At 31.2% G+C, this 27855-nt stretch overlaps 4 protein-coding genes across 5 annotated transcripts in view; 3 read left to right on the forward strand and 1 right to left on the reverse strand.

The window, feature by feature from the left end:
* LOC131850085 (uncharacterized) overlaps positions 1 to 27855 on the reverse strand; it is an 80831-nt gene that overhangs the window by 43966 nt on the left and 9010 nt on the right. The window contains exon 1 of one of the 2 annotated variants that reach the window (XM_059200236.1): positions 10703 to 10911. The exons of the other annotated variant lie outside the window; for it this stretch is intronic. The gene's annotated coding sequence lies outside the window, so the exon portion shown is untranslated. Of the gene's footprint in view, positions 1 to 10702; positions 10912 to 27855 lie in introns of those variants that run through there. 2 annotated transcript variants of the gene reach the window in all.
* On the forward strand, positions 23559 to 25031 carry LOC131850110 (uncharacterized protein K02A2.6-like). Its single transcript, XM_059200277.1, has one exon. It carries the CDS (start codon positions 23559 to 23561, stop codon positions 25029 to 25031), a length of 1473 nt encoding a protein of 490 aa, XP_059056260.1.
* On the forward strand, positions 25046 to 25648 carry LOC131850111 (uncharacterized protein K02A2.6-like). Its single transcript, XM_059200278.1, has one exon. The coding sequence runs from the start codon at positions 25046 to 25048 to the stop codon at positions 25646 to 25648; it is 603 nt and encodes a 200-aa protein (XP_059056261.1).
* Positions 25910 to 27685, forward strand: LOC131850112 (uncharacterized protein K02A2.6-like). Its single transcript, XM_059200280.1, has one exon. The coding sequence runs from the start codon at positions 25910 to 25912 to the stop codon at positions 27683 to 27685; it is 1776 nt and encodes a 591-aa protein (XP_059056263.1).

A 27855-nucleotide genomic window follows, 5' to 3' on the forward strand; every position in this document is an offset into this window, starting at 1 on the left:
GAATGTTTAATAGCCGTCTTTATTGTTTAATTAACAATGATGTAATTGATTTTGTAATTAATGTTTACGTATCTATTCGTCATAAAATACCACATCAGAATGACTTCGAGGTCGGTATTGCCAAATGTTATTGATGATGATATCAATCAAGGCTATATCTATATATAGATAAGAATTTCTCAAGCTATTGAACGCTCATATGCTATAATAAGCAAATAAAAATACAGCAATTATTTATTCATTTTATTAAGTCTCCAGCAAAATTTTATATTGCAAGCAGATCTTTTGCCTTTTTATGGCTAGTACCCATAAAAAAAGATCTATATAACTATTTTTATTATACATACACAGTTTGCACCATGCGAGGAATCGAACCCGCGACCATCGGAATTAAAGCGGTGTGCTAAACGCTAGACCAACGAGGCCGTCAATAATACTTCTTGCAGGTACATATTTATTTTAATCTATTTAGACTACATAATATTATAAAGTGAAGTTCATGCATTCTGATATTTCAGGTAATTTTCAGTACTACAAATCCATTTCCAAAAATCCTTTAATGTTAGATAGCTATTTTATCCAACAGTACTATATACTATACAACATCACGCTACGACCAATAGGAGCGGAGTTGCAATGAAAAATGTTGCAATACGGTTAAAATGGGACGCTGACAAAAAGGCGCGGGTCGGCTTGTTGATAATATACTTTCGAGGTTATAATCCCAGATAGGGAATAAGATAGATAGATTATTATGTGAAAGATTGATATGTATAAAAGGAGCGTAAGCTCAGATACGATGACTGATAGGGATCAGTGGTATGACATATTGATCCGATGCCAAATAATGGAATAAGGACATGAGAATGAATCCCAGATAGATTATATTGGCTAATTTATAGAATTTCCAAATGCATTAAAATCATACACTGTTATTTATTTCGCGTACTAAGCGCGATTTAGCATGATTACTTAATATATATTTTTTTTCATAACCCTGGATAATTATAAACTCAGCGCCATCTAATCCAACTGTAAGCAGAGCTTGTGTTATGGGTAACTAGACTACTGATTAACATCCAGACCGATACAAACTGTCATACAAATGTTTACCCCATGCGAGGAATCGAACCCGCGACCATCGGAAGTAAAGCGGTGTGCTAAACCGCTAGACCACCAAGGTCGAGGCTTTACTTCCGATGGTCGCGGGTATGTACAAATTTAGTCACTTTATACATATATAAAGTCTAATTCGCACTGTGATTTTTTCCATGAGATTACTAGCTCGCCAATTTGTTCCGGTGTATAGAAAAGCGAGCATTATTTTCGCGCGGTTTTTGACCTCGGTGTGTATTGTTTATACAGTTTCCGTATCAGCTTATAATTATTACGCGGGAAAAATCTCGAAACTCAGATTCGCAATTTTGAGTAATGCTACATGGAGGTTGATTATTACCAATTATTTATCTGTGTTGTATATGTACAAGTAAAATAAATTTTAAACGAATCTTAAAATCTATTTACGAACATTAATTCAATATTTATATACTAAATATGAAAATATCCGATAATATTTGCTACTTAGTATAATACAATAACTAATTTAAAAATATTAATATTAACTTATTATTAGGCTCTGACTTTTGTAAATACTTAAAGATTTAATTAGTCATTGGTTAACTTGGTAATCACCGGTTTCATGAAAAAGCATGTAGTTTTTTTAAGCATAAAAGTTTAAGGATAAAAGATTAAGTACTAGTTTTTTACAACATATTGTCAGCTAAATGGTGTATCCGGAAAAACAAAATGGTCACAGCTTAATGTGACGCACCTTATCTGTCAGGCCTTAATACAAAACAATGACTCATTAAATTTCACGCACCATCGCCCTATCCTTTTCCAATGTCTCTAACAAGGCCATCGAATGGCCAAGGCTGTGGTCATAGACATAGAAGCAGATAGACAATGTATGTACTTAAATTTTCTTGAAGAAAGAGATAATTACTTCTTTTGTTTTTTTAATCGATTAAGTAAAAAAACCAGTGTTTTTTTACGTATAAATAAGTAAATTATCATCAAATTTAAAATATATTTCATGCAAACAATACCGGGAGACACAGCTATTTTAATGTAAAACAATTTCGTAAGCACTAAATATTATTTATAATTTTAACTAAGTAGCTAACAACCCACACGATGGTAACCATCATCTATCTCATACCATCTATCTCATACTTCATATATGAAAAGCATAGTCTTATATTGAGGTATGCAACAACCCGTATCTATTTAAATTTATGTCTATGGCCCTGGCTGTTCATTTAGGTTTTCTTTTGTTTCTTTTATATTTTGTGGAAGGGAGTCAACCGTACATAAAAGCGAATGGCGAATAACAAATTGCAGGCAATCAAGGATAATTAGGACACATACATCTTTAACGTCGCTAATGGAAGGCTTGCGGGTTAGTTACACCTAGTTGTTCAATCGTAAGGTTAAGTAACGCAAGCTGAGTGAGGTTATTTAAAGTTTAATGTACCTATATAATCGTATGATGTATGATCGAATAGTTTTGACCATCACGCCGTCAATCACAGTGTTGTCGTTATATTACAATTAAGGTTATTGATAATGACGATGTAAGGACGGAGCGTCATCAAAGTGAACCGACTTCCAATAGGAGGTACTCAATTCGACTATATGATTTTTTTAGGTAATGTTATACTAAACATAAAATAGAATTAACTTATTTAAAAAAATATAGCATTGTTTTATTATTTTATACTCGTTGCGCCAGTTGCTTCATTCGAATAGAATAATAATAATAACCATAGACAATTTGTGAATTGTCTAGGGTACGGTATGGTACAATGCCATTTAGTCCCAAGCTAAGCAGAGCTTGTATTGTGTAGGTACATACTTTATGATATTTGTCGACTCGACGCGTTTGATTGAAATGTACAAAAACATAACAAACAAAATTCTCAATGACAAGTCAGTAATTGGCTGTAATAGATGCTAGACAATTGCATATATGACTTTATGTCGACATTGAGACATCTTGAAAAGGCTAAATTATATATTTATCAATAGTTTTTGTTATATCAGAAAAATACAGTAATAATATTTTTTTTAAATTGATGATAATGCAATGGTGCCCCCGCCTGCGTTAACAGTTTGCGTCGACTGGTCACCAGTGAAGGATGATAATATGAGCATGAAGTAAGGTCAGTTAGCCCATTGTGAAAAATTCACCAGGAACTTATCATGATGATATGATATCCGCGTGGATGTCATCTTCCATCGTCAGCAATGGATTCATCAGTCCACTTTACTAATAATTCCATTACCGACAGTAATTTATTAATTAATTATTGAAACTTCAATGCACAAGTACACATATAAAGGTGCAAATGGCGGACTTAACACCTAGAAGCATTATAGGTAATATTAAATAAAGACAATGCGAGCAGAGGTGGACATATCTCTAAAAAAGATCTATTCAATTCTACCCAATACGACATGGCATACAAAGGAATGAATGGGTAAGAATATAGCCAATGATAATTGAAACAAATGTGGAATTTAAATTATAAATTAACAATTAATACTAAAATATTATGTTATTTGAGATACTACTAACTTCCTATATAATAATAACAAATAATAAGAAAATATGGAAACACTTATATACAAAAGAAAATAATTCGAGAGACGGCTGTTGGCTTACCCTTGCCATGTTGAATTCAAATATACCGAGCGAAATGTGGGCACGTCAAGTGCTGCGTTCACCACGACGTCGACGGTTGACAATGCTTTTAACTACTCTATCTCGGATAACAATCGTAAAAATATATCTACAATATTATAAAGAGGTAAAGTTTGTGAGAAACTCACATCACTCGCTTGTATGGGGTATTGCTGGATCTAATCTAAATTATTTTACCAATATAAAGCTAGATTATTTATGAGAGTCATAAATTCGAAATAAAAATATGATCTCGAAAAAAGATAAGACTTTTCATGGTAATCGGAAATGTTTGCCAACCTATGAAGTGGGTCGCCTAGTATAATATAAGTATAATCAATTATATACATATAATATAATAGTAAGCAATCTGTGTAAGCCATTAAATATTATAGCATAAAATGCGATTTGTACATATGTAACCAAGTATCAAAATATAGGTTTTAGAATTTTTGTCCATTAGTCTATTTTTACATTAATACTTTTACTAATTTCATAAACAGCTTAACAGCTAAGATTTGAATGCACTTTTCACAAATACAGATGAGTTTTCCTTAACTATATGTAATCAATTCATAAAAAAAAAGTTATAAACCATTATTACTCCGAATACTGATAGAGAGTTGCGGGTTTAACTAGAAAATAAATAAGATTTGTCCTCACCAACTGATCGACTTATCACATCAACCCAATTACATCACTTTCTACAAATCCGACCGTGGCCCGGTCACGCTCCTGTTTATATAAAATACGTTTAGTTTTGTATGCACACATCGCAGTGTCCTTGTGAAGCCAGCCGTGTGATAATGCCGTAATCCTTAGTTACCACTATTTATAAAAAAACATATTTCCACAACAATATGTTTTGATCAAATCTGCTACTAAATTTTGGGCCGGTTTCTTAATAATATCTTTTTGAACAGAATTTTAAAATGCCAGACTTTGTACAAAGTCGCCTGCCTTTAGCCATCCTGCAAGCAAACTCATAACGTTTGTTTAAATTGACAGAAGGCAAGTTTCTTTTTTTATGATTATTATTCTTATCTGAATTAGTAGTCCGACTGCAGTAATACGAAAAAAATACTATTTAAGAAAAGCAAATTTTGTTGACTTTATGGATAAAAATTAATTGTGTTCTGGTCTGTAACTAAAAATGAATTTCAATTTACAAATTCAGTCTTCAAAGTTTTCTATTATAATTTAATCTTATTCATATGCAGATTCATATGCAGTCGACAAGATTTCATTTCGTCTCTAGAGTAGTCTGTGTTAGCATATGTACTAATAAATTCTAGGACGTAAACTCAGGAAGCTCAGTTACATCTAAATATATCCGTAGAAACATACATCACCCAATTTCTAAATGAAAATTCAAGTAGATACATATGAAGATAGAAAGTATGTTTTGTGTTAACACTAAGGGAGTTAAATTATTATTATGTTTATTTAGAATTATAAGATTTATTCATTTTAATCCTGTTATTGTGGCATTAACTACCGGGTTTAATAAGTAAGAGTCCTTTTTACGCGATATATTCAGGAATGACTCTTTCTCTAGTAGTTTTTAGTTTCAAATGTTATATCGATATTTATTTTTTATACAACAAAATCTTTAATTATGCAGTGTTACCATTTATCCTCGACTTCATCTATATTTTTTATTAATAAAAGATACGAGATGACGTTCTCGTAATACAATCTGTCTTCATGTCACATTTCATTAAGATCCTTTCATCTTTAGACGCAAAAGGTAACAATCAAACATACACATCGCATTGCTATTAGTATGGAATATACAACTCGTTCATAGCCATTGTATGCATGCATGGTTTGTGCATTTACGCTACATGCATTTACGCAGGTGTGAATCCGCCATTAAATTTACGATGGACGTGAGGGGATTTTTTGCCAACTACTTTATAAACTCTAATTAATTAAGTGCATAAAGAACCGTTAGTTACCAGGAAATACTGTATTATAATTTTTTATCGTGCAAGTTATCATGGTGTTCTGGGCACTGGGTATAGTCTTGCGAATGGTAGTCCGCGATTGGGATCGGTTTGGGACTTATTAAGAGTTATCAAACGAACTAAAGAGTGAGAAATCTGTGAACTAGTTTCTATAGTTCATCTTTGGGAGGGCTCCTCAGAACTAGTTCGTTCGTAAACTACGCAAGCCTACTAACAGTGTACATTAGCGGGGCACTAGTTGAGGTTGGTAGAATGAGTATTAGGTCAGCTCAGTTAGCTCATCATTCACCAGGATTCAACCAGATTCCAGGGCAGACTGCGTGAAAATCAACCTGATAGGTGCATTGCTAGAAAAGAGGTCCGAATGTCATCTTACTCATCGAATGGTAATTAGTAACTATCGCGTATATACGAGAAAAGTACGTATATATAAGTATGAAGAACTCCAGTAACCGTGACGCATTCTGGATTACTAAGATGTCTTACTTCTTATCGTGTCATTTCACTGCACCCTTCAACCAAAACAGTTTACATATCAAGTTGCTCGGCGGCTGAAATTGGTGAGACTGAGGTACCTACGCAGACGACACTTTTTATAGTATACCTCTTATTACTTATCAGATACACCTAGATGTATGATGACCGAGATTCTTTGGTAAAAAAAACTTAGTCTAGTATAATGAACTTAAAACTTATATCGTTAACATACAAGGTGAACCTCATAACTTAGTATATTTATGTATATAGTTTACGATCTGTGCATACAAAGTGGTGCTGTATCCGATTGGGGAAACACAAGCTCATTAATGAATGCGGTCTCTCTGTAGGATGTAGTGACGGATCTCTATGTTGGTATGCTTCATATAATTTAATATGCTTTGTTCCGTCTTTCATCTTGTGTTTAATATATCTATAGATTATTGTATATGTCTAGTATATTATTAAAATATTATATGTAAATACTTTACTCTATATATACATACATTTTTTTATATAATCGTAATGATAGAGACGCTAACATAATCTTAGATATTGCTATTTCTGAGGACTAAGGTGGCATGCTTCCCTACCATGTACGTAATTTCACTGCCATTTTCTCTTCTTTCTCACTTGGCAACAAAAATAGGCGAGGCAGATGGATCTATGCAGACTTCTTTGTACAATAGAAACTCTACCTCTGTCAAATTAAATGTAATAAATAAATATTAAAGTCATGACTATTATTATATTTCATTTAGATTTATTTTACTTGGATGGAGGACGACTAAAAAAATGATGGATGTATTGTGTGAAAGTTGATATGTATAAAAGAAGAGTAAGCTCAGATAAAACGGGTGATAAGAATCAGTGTAAGAAAAAAACTGCGCCGACCTCAAACAGTAAAAAAAACTTAAAACATTGTATACATTAATATTTTATTATTTAAATGTTAGTATTATTTGTTAATTGTAAATTTATTAGTCGATATATATATATATATATATATATATATGTATAAATTATCAATATCAACCTTATTAAAAGTTACAATATTTAGTCTAATCGTTATAATATTTTCATTAATAACATTAATAGAATTAATAATTTTCTCTATACTACCCATGGTTGCCTAGTAGAAAACATATCAAAGTAATACATATGCACTATAGTTTATTTATTTTCTTGATTCACTATTAATAAATAAATGCAACTCTAAATTTGTACCCTTCTTCAATCAATCCATATTTTTAACAATGATATTAATTTACATGGCAATACAACGTTTTTCCAAGACTGCTAATAATATATAATGATACTATACAAATATTGGTAAGTATACTAAACAAAGTTATCGATAATTTAAGGAGCCTTCGGTCAAGGAGAGCTTAGCAAACTACATGCGCTTGAGCAATATCGCAAACCGGATCTCTACAGGGTTTGATGTTTGTGCCTATTAACTTTGTGTCCCGTGTAATTGACTAACACCATATTTAGACAAGCAATCTTATTATAGCATGAATTCCTCTCATTTTCTTAATCGACTTCAAAAACAGGACGTACTCGATACTCTGTATACTTTGGCTCGTTTTGTATAATTTAATTTAAAGACTGATAATCTAACGATGATAAATAGTAAATATCACCTATATATTTATTTATATATAACTTTAATGCTCATAATTTCAAAGAACATATGGCAGACTTAACATCATGCGGAATTATCGCCCAATCAACCATGGGTGGTGTAGAGCAGTGATTCCCTAAGTGGTCTATATCGACTTCCAGGGGTCTACTACACAAACAAAAAAGTTTAGGAACCTCTGGTGTAGAGCATAATTGAAATAATACACATACATAATCCACTCGTAAATACATATCTAAATATCTGACAACGAATATCGTGTAATCCAAAAATTAAGACAAAAAAAAATAAATACAAAAAAAAGAGACAGTACCCAATAGAAAGGTTATAGTTCAGATAATGTTCCCGTAATTTACGTTTGAAGGAAAATTTAATATACTCATATACATACATGAAGAGCACCACAGAAATTGCACATTAATTTTGGCACCACTGATGGTTTGTCATTCCGAAAGACTAAGATGACCTCTTGTTCTCTAAACTATATCTCACCCTTCAACCGAAACGCATCTTACAAAGCAAGCTTGGTCTTAACAGAATTAGATGAGATAGAGGTAGTTAATCAAATGACTTTGAATAAAGTCTAACTCAGTCAATACCTTTTTTAAATTGAGCTAATTACAATATACTAATTTTGTCTTGTAATATAATGATTTGATTTCTTACGATATGTTTATGTACATATACTAGTATATCACAGGCATAGTATATCCTGGATTACCTAAAAAGAATTTGGAATACTACTTCAAAATGTTAATCTTAAAATCGAATTTACAAGAATTCTTTTATTATTTAATACAGTTGTCATCCTTGAATAATGCAATCTACAGATTAACATAGAGGACTAGTAATAAGTAATAATTTGATTATTGTCTATTCGTAAAGATAATAAGGATGATCGTTTATAATATTAGACTATAGAAATAGAAATAATTATTCCCTGATGTATTCTATTTTTTACAAACATAGAGATCAGACATAGAGGATTCTGTCTTAGTATTTAAACGTAGTCCTATACCAATCTGATGCATATAAACGCCCCTACCAACCGACCGTGGAATTAGGTCGAGCTAAACGCACCACTGTGTCTAGTATAAGTTAACAAGTTAACCAAGATCTAATGTTACTTTAATTTAAATTATAATTAGAAAAATACAGGCAAATCGCGTGTCAGAAATGCATACATAGCGCTCCGTATACACATCTGCTTAGGTTACAATAATTATTACGTTATAGTAAACACTATAAACCAATCAAATTCTATCCAATTTCATTCATGTATAGTTTAAACTGACTCAATATCTTTTACAAATAATAGAATATTTGGAAAAATCTAATGTTAGCCATAGCGGAGACTTTGTATACTGGAGGTAGTTGTATAATTTAGACAACTATTTTAACATCTATTCTAATATAAAAAAAAATATTAATAAACATATCTCACAACATCGGTTACATTATGATATCATTACTATTATGTTTTACGTTACCTACAAGGGTCATTATTTATGCATCTAAATAAAATTTATATAATGTATAACAATAACAAGTAAATATAATAATTAAAAATAATAAATAATATTTGACCGTAGATTTGACATATCATAAGAGTCTGTAATAGACCTACATGAATAAAGATATTTAGATTTTTTTTTAATTTAGAAAAAAAAATTTTGACCGATACAAAACCCAAAAGTAAATAAACACTCTGTAGTAAACTATCACTATGAAACAAGAATAATAAATAAATTCATACTAAAAAAAAGAAGAACCATCAACAGTTGTAGAGAATGCACTAATATATACACATACACGTATAAATGAAAAAAGCGTAGTCAAAATTTAAGAAACACAATTTTTACAAGATCGTTTAAATAAAAATAAAAAATATATGAATGTTCAATAACCAGATAATTATTCGAGATAACTATTGCCCTATTATACTCATAACACACTGGTCATACAGCGATGCCACTGTGTGAATAATGATCATACCACCATAAACAAACCACTAATTAGTTCTACGTGTGATACTTAATGTGCATCGCAACAATAAACCAATAAAAGTTAAGCGTCTAACGTTGTTAACTTCGATATATCTATGACACTATAGCATTAACATTTATATTAGGATTAAAGTTTTACTTTATAGATACTTTATTGTACATAAATTTAAGACTTGCTTTTTTCGCATTTCCTTTTAATATATGACATTTTATCATTTTAAAAATAAAGAAATAAAGATGTAAAGAAAAAAGGCAGGCTTAACACCACACTATAATCGCCAAAAGAAGGATACCCCTAACTGAAGCCTTTTACTAGAATGCCTGATAAGCATAAATACTCTTATTTATAAAAACTAACACAATAGAGAGATAAAAACGATGTTATGGCTGTAACTCTTGCTTCATTTTAATGTAAAGGTAATTGATACATTATTTTTTTGTGATACTTATTATAATATAATTAAAAAAAAATTATAAAAGAAATTAAGAAAGTTATAAAGTGTTAATAAATATTGTAAAATCACAGGGAAAGAACGTTATCGATTGCAAAAATAATCATCAAAATCCGTAAAGAAAATATAGGCAAATTAAAAGTAATAAATTTAACCTTGTAACGTTCTTGATAAATTTAAAAAAACAAACGCAGATCACACTGCACGCTTATATGTAACTCTCGTAACATAATAACATAAAAATCAGAAATTAATTAAATATTTAATATTCGACACACTTAGATTAATTAAATATGTTAAACAAGAAAAAATACTCAAATGTAATGTATAACGTGTTTAATAACGAATAAGTGTGCCTACATACCCTAATAAAAAAAAACAACCCTGTATAATTCAAAATAACTTACCCCTAAAATTATTATCGAAATTCAAAATGTATCACTAAATAATATCACATATCAGTCGTAACACTCACTTCGAATATCGTTCACTGTTAGATCGTAAAAAAATTGTCTATTGTTATTCACTTTGCACATAGAGAATAAAAAAATTACAAACTTTTCAAATTCATATATCGAACGTTCTGTTTTCGAACCGCGGCGAACACTGCATGTGGTTGGTGGCGTGGACGGTAAATGACCATGGTGCGGTTGTCTCCACCTGTTAATAGACGCAGGCGCATCTATACTAATAATATTAAACAGGTAAAGAATTCGTTTGTTTATCCTGCATATAGGTACTAGAAAATACCAATTTAGCAAAATTTTCCTACGTGGCGACTTTTCTTTTTCTTAAATGCCGAATTTTGATATACGACTTTTTATTACACAACTTAAAAAAAAAAAGAAATTCCTCAGTATTTTCTTTATGTATATTACACATTAAGTGCGTAAAGAATGATTATTCTATTACATTCAAAAGTCATATGGCTTCGTAAATAATTTAAAATTAAATTATATTGCGAAACAAAATACTTTATTAATAAAATAAAATAAAGTGTACATAGTTTAACCGCACTTTAACTGTTTTAGTTTAGTAAAAAAATGTTCCAGTATTGAAAAATAATTGACTCTATATATATGTATTTACTTATAAACGAAGCCTCTAATTACTGATTTTAACAAATATTACACAGACAGACAAACTCGCGATGAAATATTACCTACTGTGCGTACTACAAACCAACGACCTTGCATTACCGTGAGAGGCAACCTGACGGCGTCAACCAAATACTGCACGTAAAGAAATGCATAAATTGTACATTAATTTGCATATTACAAGAAATAAGAATATTATGGCAGTAATTAAAAAAGCCTGTCATTTTGACACCTGCAGTATATCACAATGTTACAATACTTTCGTTGCGTAGTGGCCTAGCTTATAACCCGTACTACTAGGGACTGATTGCTAGCGACTTATGTAACTTTAAAGCATAAATCGCTCGTCGGTAGTCGATAAGATTATTTTTTTACATTAAAACCCTGTGTATAGGAATTTAATGTAAAAAATAAACGATTAATTAGAAATGACGATTATTATTAAATCCTAATCGTTTTTTATTTAAATAAATATTCAAAAATATTTTCTTTGTTCCTACATTACTTTTATATGAATTATAAAAATGTGGAATGATCGATTATGATAATATATTTTTTTTATTTAAATAAATATTCATTAATCAATAATTATTTTTCCTTGTTCCTACGCTACTTTATTGTAAATTATAAAATGTGCAAATTAATCGATTGTAGAACTATCACTTATTTTGCATTTAATTAATCGATTATTATGGTAATAGAAATAATCGATCGTGTTGACAAATTTAGACAATACCAAAAACTTTGTATGCCAATTTATATCCTAACTGTTTCTCCTAATAGAATAAAAATGTTATGGCACCAATAAAAAAAACTGGTCATTTTGACACCTACAGTATATTATATAGTTACAATACTTATGTAGCCTCGCGCCATAGTGGTTTATTACCTCAGGTGCATGTATCTGGGTGATAGCAAAAAACTGTGTGCCAATTTATATCCCAAAATGATTCTACTAAAAGTATAAGCAAATTTTTTTAATACATTTCATGTATGTACTATTTTAAGTTTCATAGGCAATAAAGTGTATATATATATCAAAGATGAAGATGAAAATATATGTATATTATGTTCAATTGTATGAAATATATATTTGTATAAAATATATATACAATATTACTATACTTTTCTAAGGTCATGATAGGCCATGACCTTACAAAAGTATAGTAATTACTCAATTGCTACGACATACACACCAAAGGACGTGCATACGAATCTGATATAAAGTTACCTGAATATTATGACTCGAATCGAAGATGAAAATAAAGAATCGAATCAGACTCGGAAAATCAGAAGAGAGCAAACATCACCGTAGATGAAAATTACGTCAGTCAATTATTATTCGGCCGGCCTCCATAGCCTAACGTTCTAATACACTACTTACTCCTGATGTTCGCGGCTCAATTCTCTCACAAAAATTTGTATTAATTAGTATGATTGTTTGTCTTTGTCTGGGCTTTGTTGATATTATTATTATTATGTATCGAAACATATGCATGTAATAATTTCAACAAGTTGTTGAGTACCCATAGTAGTAGTTCTGTACAAGTTCTCGCTGTGTATTTTTCCTAGATTATTATCAAAATTAATACACTCATTAAAACGTGGTCATATTAAGTATTGCATTAACCAGGATATCAACAGTTCAGAGTAGCTCTGATTGCCCCGACTGAGATTACAGTCATTATAGTAATCATTATATCAATACGTGAAGCAAAAATTTTGTACACCTTTTTACAAAAATTACGGGAACAGAGGAGTCTGAAACTTTCCACACTTATGGTTTATATGATTATACTTATTACTTAAATACTTATTAAAAGGAGCACAGAAAGTTAATTTTTAATTATGCTTATAAAATACATAAAATCAATAAAAAAGACATTACACAGTATTATAGTCTGTGATAATAGAACCTTAATAATTTTCAAACTTATAATTTAAATTAATTATAGCTATTATATATAGCGATATATTCGATCTTTGGGCCACCACTAATTTTTATAATGAAGTAATTTCAATATCGTAGTTTCAGTACCTTTGAATAGAATATCTTTATTCATTGTTTATAAAACATTAGCCACCCAACCTAATATCACATGGTTGTAATTATTGAAAGGACTTTTTTTCTATTTTAAAATAGAGCCCATATTACACTATTTATAATACTACTATTACATTTATACACTATCCAAAACGACAATTTCAGAATCAATTTAATATGTACTTGATTAAGAAATAAACAGTAACATTAAAAGTACCTAATACTTTTATACCCGAAATTCGTGCCAAAGCCGTGGATTTCAAATCACACATTGTTAAGTTGAATTTTGTTCTTTCTCTTGAATGATTAAGCTGATAAGCTGCGTTTCCGTCGTCTGTCAAGGAGTTTAAAAATTAAAAAGTAAGTGGTATTAGATTTTCATGCAGGAGAGTGAGAGAGAGCATTGTACATGTACCTATAGCAAACCCTAACGGGAATTTATAATTAATTTTTATATTTAATGTTTTTTTAGCCTGATAACAAAAGTTTGGTGTTCTACTTTTATAGAAGGAAACATTTGATAGTGTAAATCAAATTATGTTATTATATTTTGCCTGCTATTATACCTGTATAAGTTGTAGAAATGTGTATATTAATATAGAAATATCTCACATGTATTTTCATTAAAAACATTGTATTTAAATATATGCTAAAAACATGTAATGTTTACAATTTGTTTTTAATGGAAACAAAACGTTATGTATTTCCTTCCTGGTTTACCTATAATATTACTTTTATGTTAAAATGTTTTAGAAAAGAATTCCTTTGAATCCTCTTGGTAAGAAAAATAAAATTATACTTTATTACGTTGTTATTACAATTATGTTTTAATAGCCAACATTAGTTTTTTACCATTCTAAATTGAGCTTTTTAATCACGGTAACTGAGTATAATTTCATTTGTTTAGTTTAAAGGAATTCTTCATAAAACACACTTTATGATGCAAATAAAGCTATTATCTGTATATTTAAGTAAGTCATAGTTCTGCGCAGAAGGTAAGTATGCGAAAATTTTGGCACATTTCTCCATTTGTTAATAATAGTATAGGATATTTTTTGTACAAAGCCAAGCTGAAAAACACCTGAAGTTAAGTGGTAATTCGACGCAATAGTAGTAAGAGTAATCATAAAGTTTGTTTTGTTTTACAAATACTATAAAACAGATCATTAATTATAACTAATTTACTATTTATAAGAACTTTGCAATTATTTACATAATTGCAAAGTTCTTAGTAGTTCTTTCGAACTACTTGATATTTACAGTTGAAATCTACTCAACGTGTATCTGCAGCTATAAAATATGTCATTTAAATCAGTTTCAAATTTGAAATCCTTGTTTTTGTTCAATTTGAATTCGAGGGAAATTACAGATATATTATTTCATTGTTCATGCAACTGGAGTTAGGTACATGCGGGCTAACGGCCCGCCTGATGGTAGGCGACAATATATTATTGTCACGTGTTGTAATTCTAAAAGATCAAGTTGTCTTGCCTTCCTGTCCTGCAATTTTACTATCATATCTCATCGCCCAATCGAAACATGTTCATAGCTATGTATACAAACCTGCTGGGAGGCAGAAATGTATGAAATAGAGATATCCAGATAGAAGACTAGTACTAAGTTTACCTTGGTGAAGTATCTATATATCTAATATCTATTTGGTGCAGGTTGGTCTTTGTATTCACACGTCTAACTTTACTTAAAAATGTAAAGTTAGAACTACATTATTTAAAAGAGCAACACGCAAGTATTTTGCTCATTCTCCTTGTGATGAGACAGCTTTTAGAACGAGCCGTAGATTAAAAAGAAGTGATGACTATTCAAAAGTGCTTCTGTGTAAGTTTATTTGAATAAATAATTTTCTATTCTATTCTAATAAAAGTCTAGATTATAATTTAAAATGGTATTACCATCTTAAATTATAGTCTAGACTTTTATACATAGTTCAAATTTCTCAATTATATAAAACAGTTGATTATGTTTCACTATTCATTCAGCAAATGACTTTCTCTTTTAATAATCTGGTTTTATACATATTTTATCAATTGACACCTACAACACTTTCAATTATAAAATGACGTAATTTTATACTACTTCAAAAAAAGACTACGTTCTTACTTTATTTATAGCAACATTACAGGATATCTTCACAAGTTTTAAGGCTATTATTTAGGCACAGTATCACTTTACACTAATAGAAGGGAAGAAAACGAAAAAATATGGCCTTACAATTTTGCTTATTATAATATTATAGAAAACAAATTAAAGTCCAATGACTTTATATTCTTGGAAAGTATATACCTTAAAGTTGATTCTACGTAAACATGAAAACATCTCGCTCGTTGATTTTTTCTACATAATTTGATGTACATAGGTAGTCGAATTCCAGACCTATACATATTTACCTATAATTTTTTATACCTATAATTTTTTATTAACCTGGATTTTCGTAGAATGGCAATAAATTATTTGTGTTATATATAAACTTCAAATCGTTTTTCTTTTAATTATTGTACTCGTATATGTATATGTAACATTCCTAAGTGAGCGTATTGGGAAAATGTAAAGTTTACTTAGTATGATATGAATAAGGAAATAAATGTAGGTATATAGAAGAAAATGGGGTAATTTATGTTTTTCACTTACAAACGAATTCTATTCAAATCTTTGTTTTTTTTCTACATGGGGTTGTGTATTCGTGTGTGATTGGTATATTTTTTTTATAAATGACATAGAAGCGAAGTTTTACCAAAACTTATCTGTCTGAACGACATGTTTTTACATACATCGTCAAGGCGAGGCTTGAAACTTTCTTCCGTAACAACTTTTGCATAAAAATAAGACCTAGTATTCATTTGTTGCATTTTCTAAAGATTTTTTTTGTTTGTAATGTATAAACTAAGATATTTAAAATTAAATTAATTTATTTTTAATATAGAAAGATGTATGCTGGTAGCAAGTAATAAAGTCTAAATTGTTACATCTTATACATATTTTAATACGTGCATAGATAGTAATGGCGGTTTCGGTGGTCTAACGGTTTAGCACACCGCTTTACTGGGGATGGTCACAGGTTGAATTCCTCGCACGACACAAACATTTGTATTCATGAGTAAGATTGTGTAAGTCTGGGTGTTTTGTATGTATAATATGTATGTATAGTATTTACGAATAAAATCTATATATTTGTATCAGTTATCTAGTACCCATAACACAAGCTTGAGCTAGATTAACTTAGGTCTAGATGGCGCTGTGTGAATTGTACTGAGATTATTATTATTATAGCAAGCCTTTAGTCGTGATACCTATGTATTGTAGATATATCTGTTACGAATTGTAACGTACACTGGGTGTATTTGCGGAACGAAACGTATTAGATACGGTATCAATATTAACATGTACAGCATTCTGAGTCGTATTCATTGATATTACTGTGTAATTAAATCTTACTAATTATGAGGATATCTGAAGTGAAGAGTGCGAATTGACCACACACTAAACCGTCATTACTGGCAAATAAAAAAACAGACTTGGTGGTGTTTCCCATTCCATTTAGAAAGGTGTATACTCTTTTCATAGTGGTTTTAATATTGAATCAGTAGGATGAAGGGGGTTGTTAATAAGGGGAGATAAATCTGGCAAATACGCCACAATAAGATAAATGTATTTCATACCATGACTTTATCCAAGTTTGGACATTATGATAGCGTAATGTACGCTGGTAACTATTCAATTTAGAACACAAAAATTATAATACACATTATTATAATAATATAATTTACATAATGATGTAAAATATCTGCATAAAATTTATATAAAATAACATTCGCAGGTTTTGTTTGTTTTGATATGCAAATTCCACTTGCCTACCTCAATGTAAAAGTTGAGGGATTATAATATGAACAAGTTCGGCATTTACTAACATATATATATAATATGTATGTTTTGGGTTATGCCTGAAATTATATTATTGTCGGTGAAACTTAAATACCTATCCTCTTTACTTATGTAATTATAATAATGTGTGAAAATATAGATTTAGTAACTACTAAATCATCTACATATGTATTTATAATCTACAACTGTAGATTATAAGATTTGTATCAAAAAGTTGTTGTTTTTTGTAATGGACAATCTCAATAAAATACTTAAGTGTAATTTAAAAATTCTTTCAAGAATAAAAAAAAATTAAAATAGTGTTTTATATATTCTCTAATGCTGTTAGCCGTAGCAGAGCGTTATAGCTAAACTGGATAAAAACAGTGGCGAATGCAGAAGGCACTTAAACCCGCGTTTGTATAGAGCGACTGATGGCTAACTCCTGCCTGACGGATTCGGCTTTAATCTGAATGTACCGCAGTTTGCAGCAGATTCTAGTCTTCGTAATCACGAATTCAGCGAGGCAAAAGAGTACAATAGGAGATGCCTACAAAGCCTTAGTTGCTGGGAAGGTTAAATGACTAGTAAATTATATAGAAGATGGCAAATAAACACAAATTTTATAAGAAAAATATGGTACCATATGAAAAATGTTCATATTTAAATAAATCAAGATGCTACAAATGTGAACCCGACCTAATGAACTCGACCTTCACAGAGCTTCGCCCTAAAACTTCGTATAAATATTGAACACTTATTCAATTCCAATTCCAATGTGGATACTATTTTTATATAAGAATAAAATATGATACACAGATAGATCACATTCTAAATTAACATTTAGGATAATATGAATCCGATCCGGCCCAATAAAAAGACAGGTTTTTATTTTGACGTATATTTTTTATTAAAGTGTTTGGGCTATTTCTAAGTGTTTTAGAACTATAGAGATCGAACGTTTAGCCTTTCAAGGACAAGAATTGAAGGGTATTCTTAGGAGAGATGGTTTTTATCTCCTCAGTAAAAATATACTTCTTGCATTTGTTGATAAGCAAATACATACAAATCTTTAGCAAACCGTATTTTCTGCCATATAGGTAAATATGACGATACAAACATATCTTTATTATTTATGTACACGAACACAGTAAAGTAATAAAAGTTCATTATGTTTTGTTAAACAAACGGATAACCTGCTTCCATAAAAATGTAATATCTACTTACGAAGGTCACGAATACGTGACAGACTGTGACAAATAATGTATTACATACCTACCACCTGAGAGCGTCAATGGGATTTTATGTTATTTAATTACTATGAGTGACGTATACTGTTTATCCCATCTGGCATAATAGTCGTGTGTATATAGATGTTAAAACGTAAGCAGCAATAAATATTCATGTCATATATAAAACCTATAACCGCATACAAATCTATTTTAACTATAAAACTGTATCGTGCCTTAGTAGTTTACTGCACTGAAAGTTCAGTTTCAAACCGGCCGACACCAGAAACTGTATATCAGTTTATATTACTGACTACACTCCAGTGATGGAAACTCTAATATAAAACAAAAAATAATACAGATGATAAGTTTGTCACTGGTGCGGTGGGATCCAAATGTAGTCAACAAACTGTTGGCATGTAAAATTTTGTGTTTATCACGACGTTGGCACTTAAGGCTGCCTCAGACTACCCCGTCTGAGATAATCGTCAAGTAATATTATTAGTAATTAAGTCAGTAAGGAAACATTATGCAATGGAAACACTTTTGCGCAATATGACTGACATAGTAAATGCAACGCTACAAAATACGTTGCGAAGTGGCACATGTATGCCTTCACGTATTTATATATGTATATACAACTAAATTTATAGCGTAAATCCTAAATAAATCCAGTTTATTCTTTATTATGAATTAATAATAAAATATTAGAAACAAATTTCTATAAAAAAAATCTATTATATTTTGATATTTGATATTTGAATTTAAACTTGAGTATTTTACTAATAATTCATTATTTTTCTTTTGTAATTTTATTTTGTGGTATACAATTTTAATGTTACCATATTATTATATAACAATATTTCGCCATATTGTGTACATTATCAACTCTATAAGCTGCCATTTTTCAATCTATCTAGCTAATTTAGGTATTTACTAAATATCATTTGGTATTTTGCAATATCAATGCTAAATAATATGCAAATTTATTCGATGAAGGATTACTAAAGTACCAAAACCAAAAAAGCACAAATATTCTTAACTGATAAAGTTTATCAAATACCTAATCGATAATAAATTCAATATATATTGATTTTTCGGACAACTTATATATTTAAGATTTAAATCACTAAACAGAGTTTAGGTGATATCGCAAAACAAACGCCCCAATTGCGTTAGTGTTACCGACTCGCAGGTATAGCACATACGTGCGAGGCATCTTTATAATACATTGCAATTGCAATATGTAAGATTTGTTTAAATATTTATTTCCTTATATTTTCACTGGCCCTGAATAGCAACTAGTTCAAATTAAGTAATCTACTCATGTGCCAAATAGACAGTTTATTTTCAAACTATGTATTTATCAACTGGCTTTATAAAAAAAAAGTTGTTGCCCATTGAATTATATTGTTTAAATGGATATACTACTATGTAGATCTTATAATTTATTCAATATTATTCCAATTGTGTTTTTATTTGGAACAAAGTATCCCGTATTAATATTGTTTCCACATTCATTCCTCTAATCACATATATAGTTATTTTTATTATTAAAAGTACTAACAGAAGATTTTCCATTTACCTCCATAAGCATAATAACAATATACGTGAAATAAACCTAATTTGTAATAATAAAAGTAATTGTTCATACTCAATATTTCTCTCTATAAAATACCAAAATACAGCATAAGGAAATAAATTACAGATTTACTGTAGATATATACCAATCTCAATAGAATCAATGCAAAATTATCAAATTGGTTTTTGCGGCGGTCTGCAATGCATGATCATTTTATTGACTCGCTTTATGAAGCCGGTATTTTTCCCAGAAGATTCTCATTAGAACGCCCACACAGAGCAATGTTTTACATTAATAGTTAAGGAAAATGTTAATATTAAAGGAAAATATGAGATTTGAGAATGTAAAAAATATATGGTTAATTGGCATAAAAACTTACACCCATGTACTCCGTATAAAAAGTTAACGATTATAATAAAATGAACAAAAGCAATAAAATCTCCATATTCATTATATATGTTATTCAAATTGAAATAAATTATGCAATCATAATTAAAGTTTATTTAATTCTTTTGTTCCGCACAAAAATATCTCCAATGAAGACAATTAAATGGGATTTAGAAATATATTATGTGTATAAACTAATATTATGATGAGAAGGAAGGAAAAAAATTTGGTTTGTTGTGAATAAACAATAATACCTATATGATTTAAATAATTTATTATCAGTGATTATCGGAATAAGATAGATACCCTGTTGTATCTATTTTGTTTAAAAAATTAAAGTATCCGTACGATATCAGGGGATTCCAGACTACATACTGGTAGTATATAGTGAACTGGCTGGCTATTAGCGTTTGTAATACAGAATCGCCAAGCAGTTGAGTTTAGCTATATACTACCTGGAAAATAAGAGTTTATGATTCGCTCCCAGTTATAACAGTTATGCATTGAAATTGTTGTTCACGCACGGGATTTTCATTTAATATTAGACATAGACATCTACATAAGTACTCTATGTATCCTTAAAATAGTAAAATTGCTTTTAATAAAAAAGAAATTCAGTTGAGTTTCTTGCTAGTTCTTCTCAATTGAATCTTTATATTGAACTGATTGGCAGAGAAAAAATATGAATACAAAATAATTTACGTTCATAAGCGGCTAAAATGTTCTATATGAATAAATATTTCTTCATTTGTTTTGATATAAAAAAAAGTTACAAAAGTTTAACGCACCTTTATACAGTTCCCTCTGCCGCTCTGCTAACTTTATCACATAGCCTTACAACATATAACCATATACGATAACACTCACGTACTGTGAACTAAGTACGTGAGTAATTTGACTTTTAAAACGAACCATGTACTCATTTAAAGAGAAGCTATGTATGAAATAGTATATAGACAAATTTAAAACTACATAATATTATAAATTTATAAGTCTGACTGTCTCCTTCTTACCTGCTCAGGACTAAATCAATGAACAGATCTTAATTATATTTAAAATGAAGATAGACAGTATCATAATAATGGGAATACACTGTGTTTTATACAAAAACATAGTTTCTGTGATTTAGCAATTTAGCACACTTTCTTCCGATGGTCGCGGGTTCGATATCGATGAGATGATGTATATATTCTCTATACATTTGTATTCGTGAGTAAAATTATTTCATTGGATCCGGAATATTGTACATTTTTTTTAAATATGCAAGATTTTAAGTTCTATGAAAACATGCCGCTGGTTTTCAGTGGCATGCAACTTAAACTAAAAATAATAAGCAATAAATAAAATAACAGATAAACAACCAAAAAACCAGAAATAAATGCAATACAATTAAAGTCTTCGCATAAATTACAGTATTATATTATTTCAGGGATTGCGTTAATTCAGTTACACGTTGGATTAGATATGGAGTAAGGAAAGTTACTGAACCCAAAATAATTACTACATAAATTTGTTATCTTCCAACGAACCTAGAGGGCCCTGTACAAGGAAGGGGGAAAGTCATAGACCTCTATTATAAAGTTTGTGGTATAATTATCCCCGGCCAGGGGTTGGGTACTTTTTATAACAGCAACGAAAAGAAAATGTATGTTCATGATATATTCTACTAGCTTAAATAAAGATTTCCTATTTCGTTGGTTTATTGTATTTGTGTGATTTATTATTTCATTATAAAATTACTTTAAGTATAGAATCAACGCCATAAATCTTTACAAGTAAGTATAAAACAAAGTCGCAACTGTATGTTCGCTGACATGTTTTAAATTAGCCAACGGGTTTTAAAGCAGTTTACAGCAATAGATAGAGTGATCCAAGAGGAACGTATATATATATATATATATAATACATGCATGTAATAGTATAGAACAAGCTTAAAAATTTCAAATATTTGTAAGGCATACGCGCGAAGCCGGAACGGGTCGCTAATAATTTTACAATTATAAAAATTTTAATGCAATTTTAAAGATAATAATCAAAATTTATTCCCATTGGATGAATTTGAATAGGAGATAGCTCGATATATACCTATTTAAATACTTCTCAACTTCGAAAAATAAGTAGTTATGTTTAAGTATATTATGCGATGTCTGGTAATCAATTAATTATAATGTACCGTATGTATTTTATGAGAAGAGTTGAAATTCAGTAATAGTATTGCAAATAGTGTATTTTCATTTCTTTTTTTTTTTTTATGGCTTGGCACGTTTGTGTATTCGCTAAATATAATTTAGGAACCGGTAATGCAATATTATTTTTAATTTAATAGGGAAGATAATATGGGTAAGGATTTTTATAACGTTCCTCAGGAGTAAAAATGAGAACCATGGCTTTTATTCTGAATTCTATAATGTTTATGGCATATTTAATATCCATAGGCAATGATTACCGCTTTCTGTCATATAAAAACCATGATCTTGGTTGTCATTCTAAGTGTCATAAAAAATCGCTTTTTGTTCACCGAAAAAACTTAATGATAATTATGATTGCCTAGAAGAATGATAATTTTTTGTGATAATAATACAATAAATTTTCTCACACTTCTGCGAATACACTGATTTAATTTTTTTTATGTAAATTCGACCTTGACTTGTTCGTGACCTGCGTCTTAAAGATTTAAAACAAAAAACGGACGGCATTTTTATCAATGGGGGATACAATTTCGTTACTCCTAAAGTACATTTGTATGGAGTTAAAAAATATTTGTATCTTACTATACTTTTGAATCTTACTATACGTGAACGGAACCTGCTGTACCTGGGTCACATAATGCGGAATGAAAAATGCAGTCTTCTGCAATTAATCATACAGAAAAATTCAGGGTTCCCTGTGGTATAATAGATACTTTTTATAGACCAACGTCATATTTATTATTTATCTAGCTGTTGATTGACATTGTAGAAAAACACGAAACTATGTCACTATATTCGTAACATATTAAATATATTCCTCAATTACTATATTTTAATACAACATAAATTTGGCGACGAGATGTCGTTGGAACGTTTTCATTTTAATATATTTGACAACAATACAGAAGACTGGGATTACTATATACAAAGATTTGAGATCGAGTTACAACTTCATGGGCTTGACGGAACAACATCAGATAGTAATAATAAGAGAAAACAATTACTTCTCTCCCGAATCGGTCCAACATCATTCAAGGTACTTGTGGATTATTTTCGACCGACTCCCGTGACATCGAAAACTTACGAGGAACTTATTAAAGTACTACATGAATATTATGGCAAGAAGACCTACGTTCTCTCCGAACGGTTATCTTTTGCTACAAGATATAGAAACGAAAATGAGACAATTTCACAATTTATACTACAACTTCGTTCACTCGCTGGATACTGTGAATTCGGAAATACACTAGAAGAACGAATTCGAGATCAACTAGTAATCGGCATTAATAACATTACATGGCAACAGGAACTCATCAAAGAACATCCAACGAATGATTCGAAACTTGCTGATATTATCGCTACACTGAACAAACTGGAACAAGCAGAAATACAGAGTCAACGTTTAACAAACAACAATTATACTACTATGGAAACTACTAATGAATCACCGCAAGCTGTAAACAAACTTAACATCAACAACAATAGAAAACCCGGAAAGAAAACAAACATTCCCTCAAAAAAATGTATATTTTGTGGAGGAAAATACCACCAAAATTTGAACGACTGTCCTGCAAAGGGGAAAAGATGCAATGCTTGCAATAAAATGAACCATTTCTCGAGCGTTTGTATAGGTAGTGGTCATTTAAAAATAAACAAGTATAATACAAGACAAGTTTCAATAAAGAAACATCGTACTGATAGCGAAAATGAAGATTCTGATGCTGAGAGCACACACACTCGTGCGGTTGGTTTTCGTAATCCTGCCAGCAAAATTATGATATCGACGAAACTTAACAGTATAGAAGTTGATATGTTATATGACCCTGGGGCAGTACACTCAGTTATTGGCAAATTGTTATGGAAAGCAATTGGTCGACCAACACTAAAAAAATGTAAGAATCTTGTTGCCTACACAGACGTCAAGATCGAGACTCTGGGAATCTGCGACATAACCGTAATGGCCTTTAATAGTGTGAAGATATTGTCAGCCTATGTAACAAAACATAATGACTTACCTTTATTTGGATTAAATTGGTGTTTACAATTCAACCTACCTATGCCACCGGGGGCTCGGCTCTGTAACATAAAAGAACCCATAACAAAAACAATTCCCCCTATAACAGGACAACATAATAAGGATGAGGTTGAATGTTTACTAAAGGACTTTAAAACACTATTTGATGGGAAATTAGGTACAATTAACTGTCATACTGCCAAGATCCATATTCCTAACAATGTACGTCCTAAGGCTTTCAGACCACGACCAGTTCCATTGGCCCTACAGGACCAAGTCAACGACGAATTACAGCGTTTAGTAAGAGAGGGGTTCTAGAACATATTGATACAATGGTAACGCCGATTGAGTGGGCATCACCTATAGTCATTGCAATTAAATCTAATGGAAACGTACGTATTTGTGCTGATTTCAAAGTAACGATCAACCAGCATGTACAAGTTGATGACTACCCCTTACCAAGGTTTGAGGAAATTACATCCAAATTAGCTGGGGGTCAATTGTTTACAAAAATAGACCTTAAAGACGCCTACCTTCAATTATTGGTACACCCGGACTCCAGGAAGTACTTAACGATCTCAACACACAAGGGTTACTTCCAGTATAAAAGATTACCCTTTGGTATATCTTTTGCACCAGCAGTTTTTCAAAGAACCATGCATCAAATCCTAAGTGGGCTGGATGGTGTTGTATGTTACCTCGATGACATTTTGATAACGGCGGAAAACCGACATGAGCACATAAAACGAGTCAGAACAGTCTTACAAAGGCTACAAGAAGCAGGTATTAAAAGTCAGATAACTAAATGTTTCTGGTTACAGGAGAGTGTAACTTTCCTTGGTCATAAGATTGATAAAAACGGTTTACACCCAACATCGGAGCGAGTTGAAGCTATCAAAAAAATGCCAACTCCAATGAACGTGGCCGAATTATGATCCTTTTTGGGTTCCATTACATACTATGGTAGATTTATAGACAATTTACATGTTAGATGTGCACCGTTGTATCGTCATTTGAAGAAGAACCAAAAATGGGATTGGACCAGCGAGGATACCCAAATAACAAACGATCTGAAAAACATTTTAACATCGAACGAAACACTTGTCCACTATGATGAGAAACAGCCTATCTACGTCAGTAGCGATGCCTCTGATAAAGGAATTGGAGCAGTGTTATTTCATAAAATTAATAACATCATGCGTCCAGTCGCATTCGCCTCCAGAAATCTTTCCGAAACAGAACGTCGATACTCAACAATCGACAAAGAGGCATTAGGGATTGTTTATTCAGTAACAAAGTTCCATCAATACCTTTATGGACGAAAATTTACTTTGCTAACAGATCATAAGCCTCTTGAACGTATTTTTAGTCAAGAAAGAGAAACACCCAAAGTCGCAAGCAACCGATTACTTAGATGGGCCATGATCTTAAACAGTTACGAGTACACCATAAATTACCACACGGCTAAGGAGAATACTCCAGCAGATGCACTTTCAAGATTACCGCTGCCAAACTCTGATTTAACTATAGAAGAACGAACAGGGTTACCCCAATTTGCCCATCTCTTACATCTTAGACTGAGTAATATACCCGTAACAAAACAAAAACTTAGAAAAGAGACACTTAACGATATAAACCTTAACAAAATCAAAAACTTCATAACAAATTATTGGCCGGAAAAAAAAGAACTACCGATAGAAATGCATACTTACTTCGAGAAACGAGAACAATTGTCATTTGAAGATGGAATTATCCTGTGGAACGGAAGACTATGTATACCAAAAAAATTACAATCAGCCATACTAGAAATGTTACATGACGGACATAATGGGGTAAATGCTATGCAGTCACTGGCAAGATTGCATGTGTACTGGTCAAACATAGACAAAGATATTCAAAATTTTTCGAAACATTGCAAATTATGCCAATCTTCAAAAACCAACACTAACTCTGCACCGGTGTACCCTTGGGGAGTGCCGCCGGAACCATGGCATAGATTACATATAGATTTTGCGGGACCATTTCTCGGGTACATGTGGCTTATAGCAATAGATGCTTATACAAAATGGCTGGAAGTTATACCAATGAAATCAACAACATCAGGAGCAACAATAAGTCGTCTAGACAACATATTCGCCACATTCGGTATTCCGAAATATATAGTTACAGATAATGGCCCTCAATTCATATCAAGCGAATTTAGAAGCTACTGTCAGAGTATCGGCACAACACACATAAAAACAACACCATATCACCCTAGAACTAATGGGTTAGCTGAACGTGCTGTCCGAACATTCAAAGAACGTATGCTTGCCTCGGATAAGAATATTGACATACATGGACGCCTTAACAGAATTCTTCAGGCATACCGGAACACAACCCGACGTTCAACGAACAGAACCCCTTACGAAGCGATGTTTGGAAGAACAATGCGTACTACCTTCGATTTATTGAAACCTAACATCCGAGACGATCTAGAAAGAACGCGATTATATAAGGAGTTGAGACCAACAAACAAAGAAGTTGTCCCACCAACATATAAACTTGGAGATAAGGTTTGGGTAAATAAGCCCTTGACAAAGGGATCAGATCCTGCAATAATAACGAAATGTAACGGACCATACTCTTACGAGGTGGAGTTTTCAAATGGAATTCGTAGCCGTAAGCATTCCGATCAATTACGTCCAAGATTGAGCGGCAGTCAGGATGATGACCCTACAAGTGCTTACACCCACTACTATAAACGTATAGACACAGAGGATCAATTACAACATGGTGATTATAGAAACCAGCTATCACCGATACCCTCTACGAGCGCGCAACATCCTGAGGGTCCAATAGTGTTTCAAGATGAGGATGCAACTTTTCCGTCGACATCACGTGGCGCCACTGCCACTACCACAACACCGCAGCTGCAAGTGCCACGTCGTTCGCAACGCCAGCGGAAACTACCAGCACGATTAGGTTTATAGAGACTAGAAGCTTTGTTTTCCATTGGGAGGGAGTAATGTGGTATAATAGATACTTTTTATAGACCAACGTCATATTTATTATTTATCTAGCTGTTGATTGACATTGTAGAAAAACACGAAACTATGTCACTATATTCGTAACATATTAAATATATTCCTCAATTACTATA

This window comes from Achroia grisella, unplaced genomic scaffold (assembly GCF_030625045.1).
Source record: "Achroia grisella isolate CSIRO2021 unplaced genomic scaffold, CSIRO_AGI_Agris_v1 utg702, whole genome shotgun sequence".
Lineage (NCBI taxonomy): Eukaryota > Metazoa > Arthropoda > Insecta > Lepidoptera > Pyralidae > Achroia > Achroia grisella.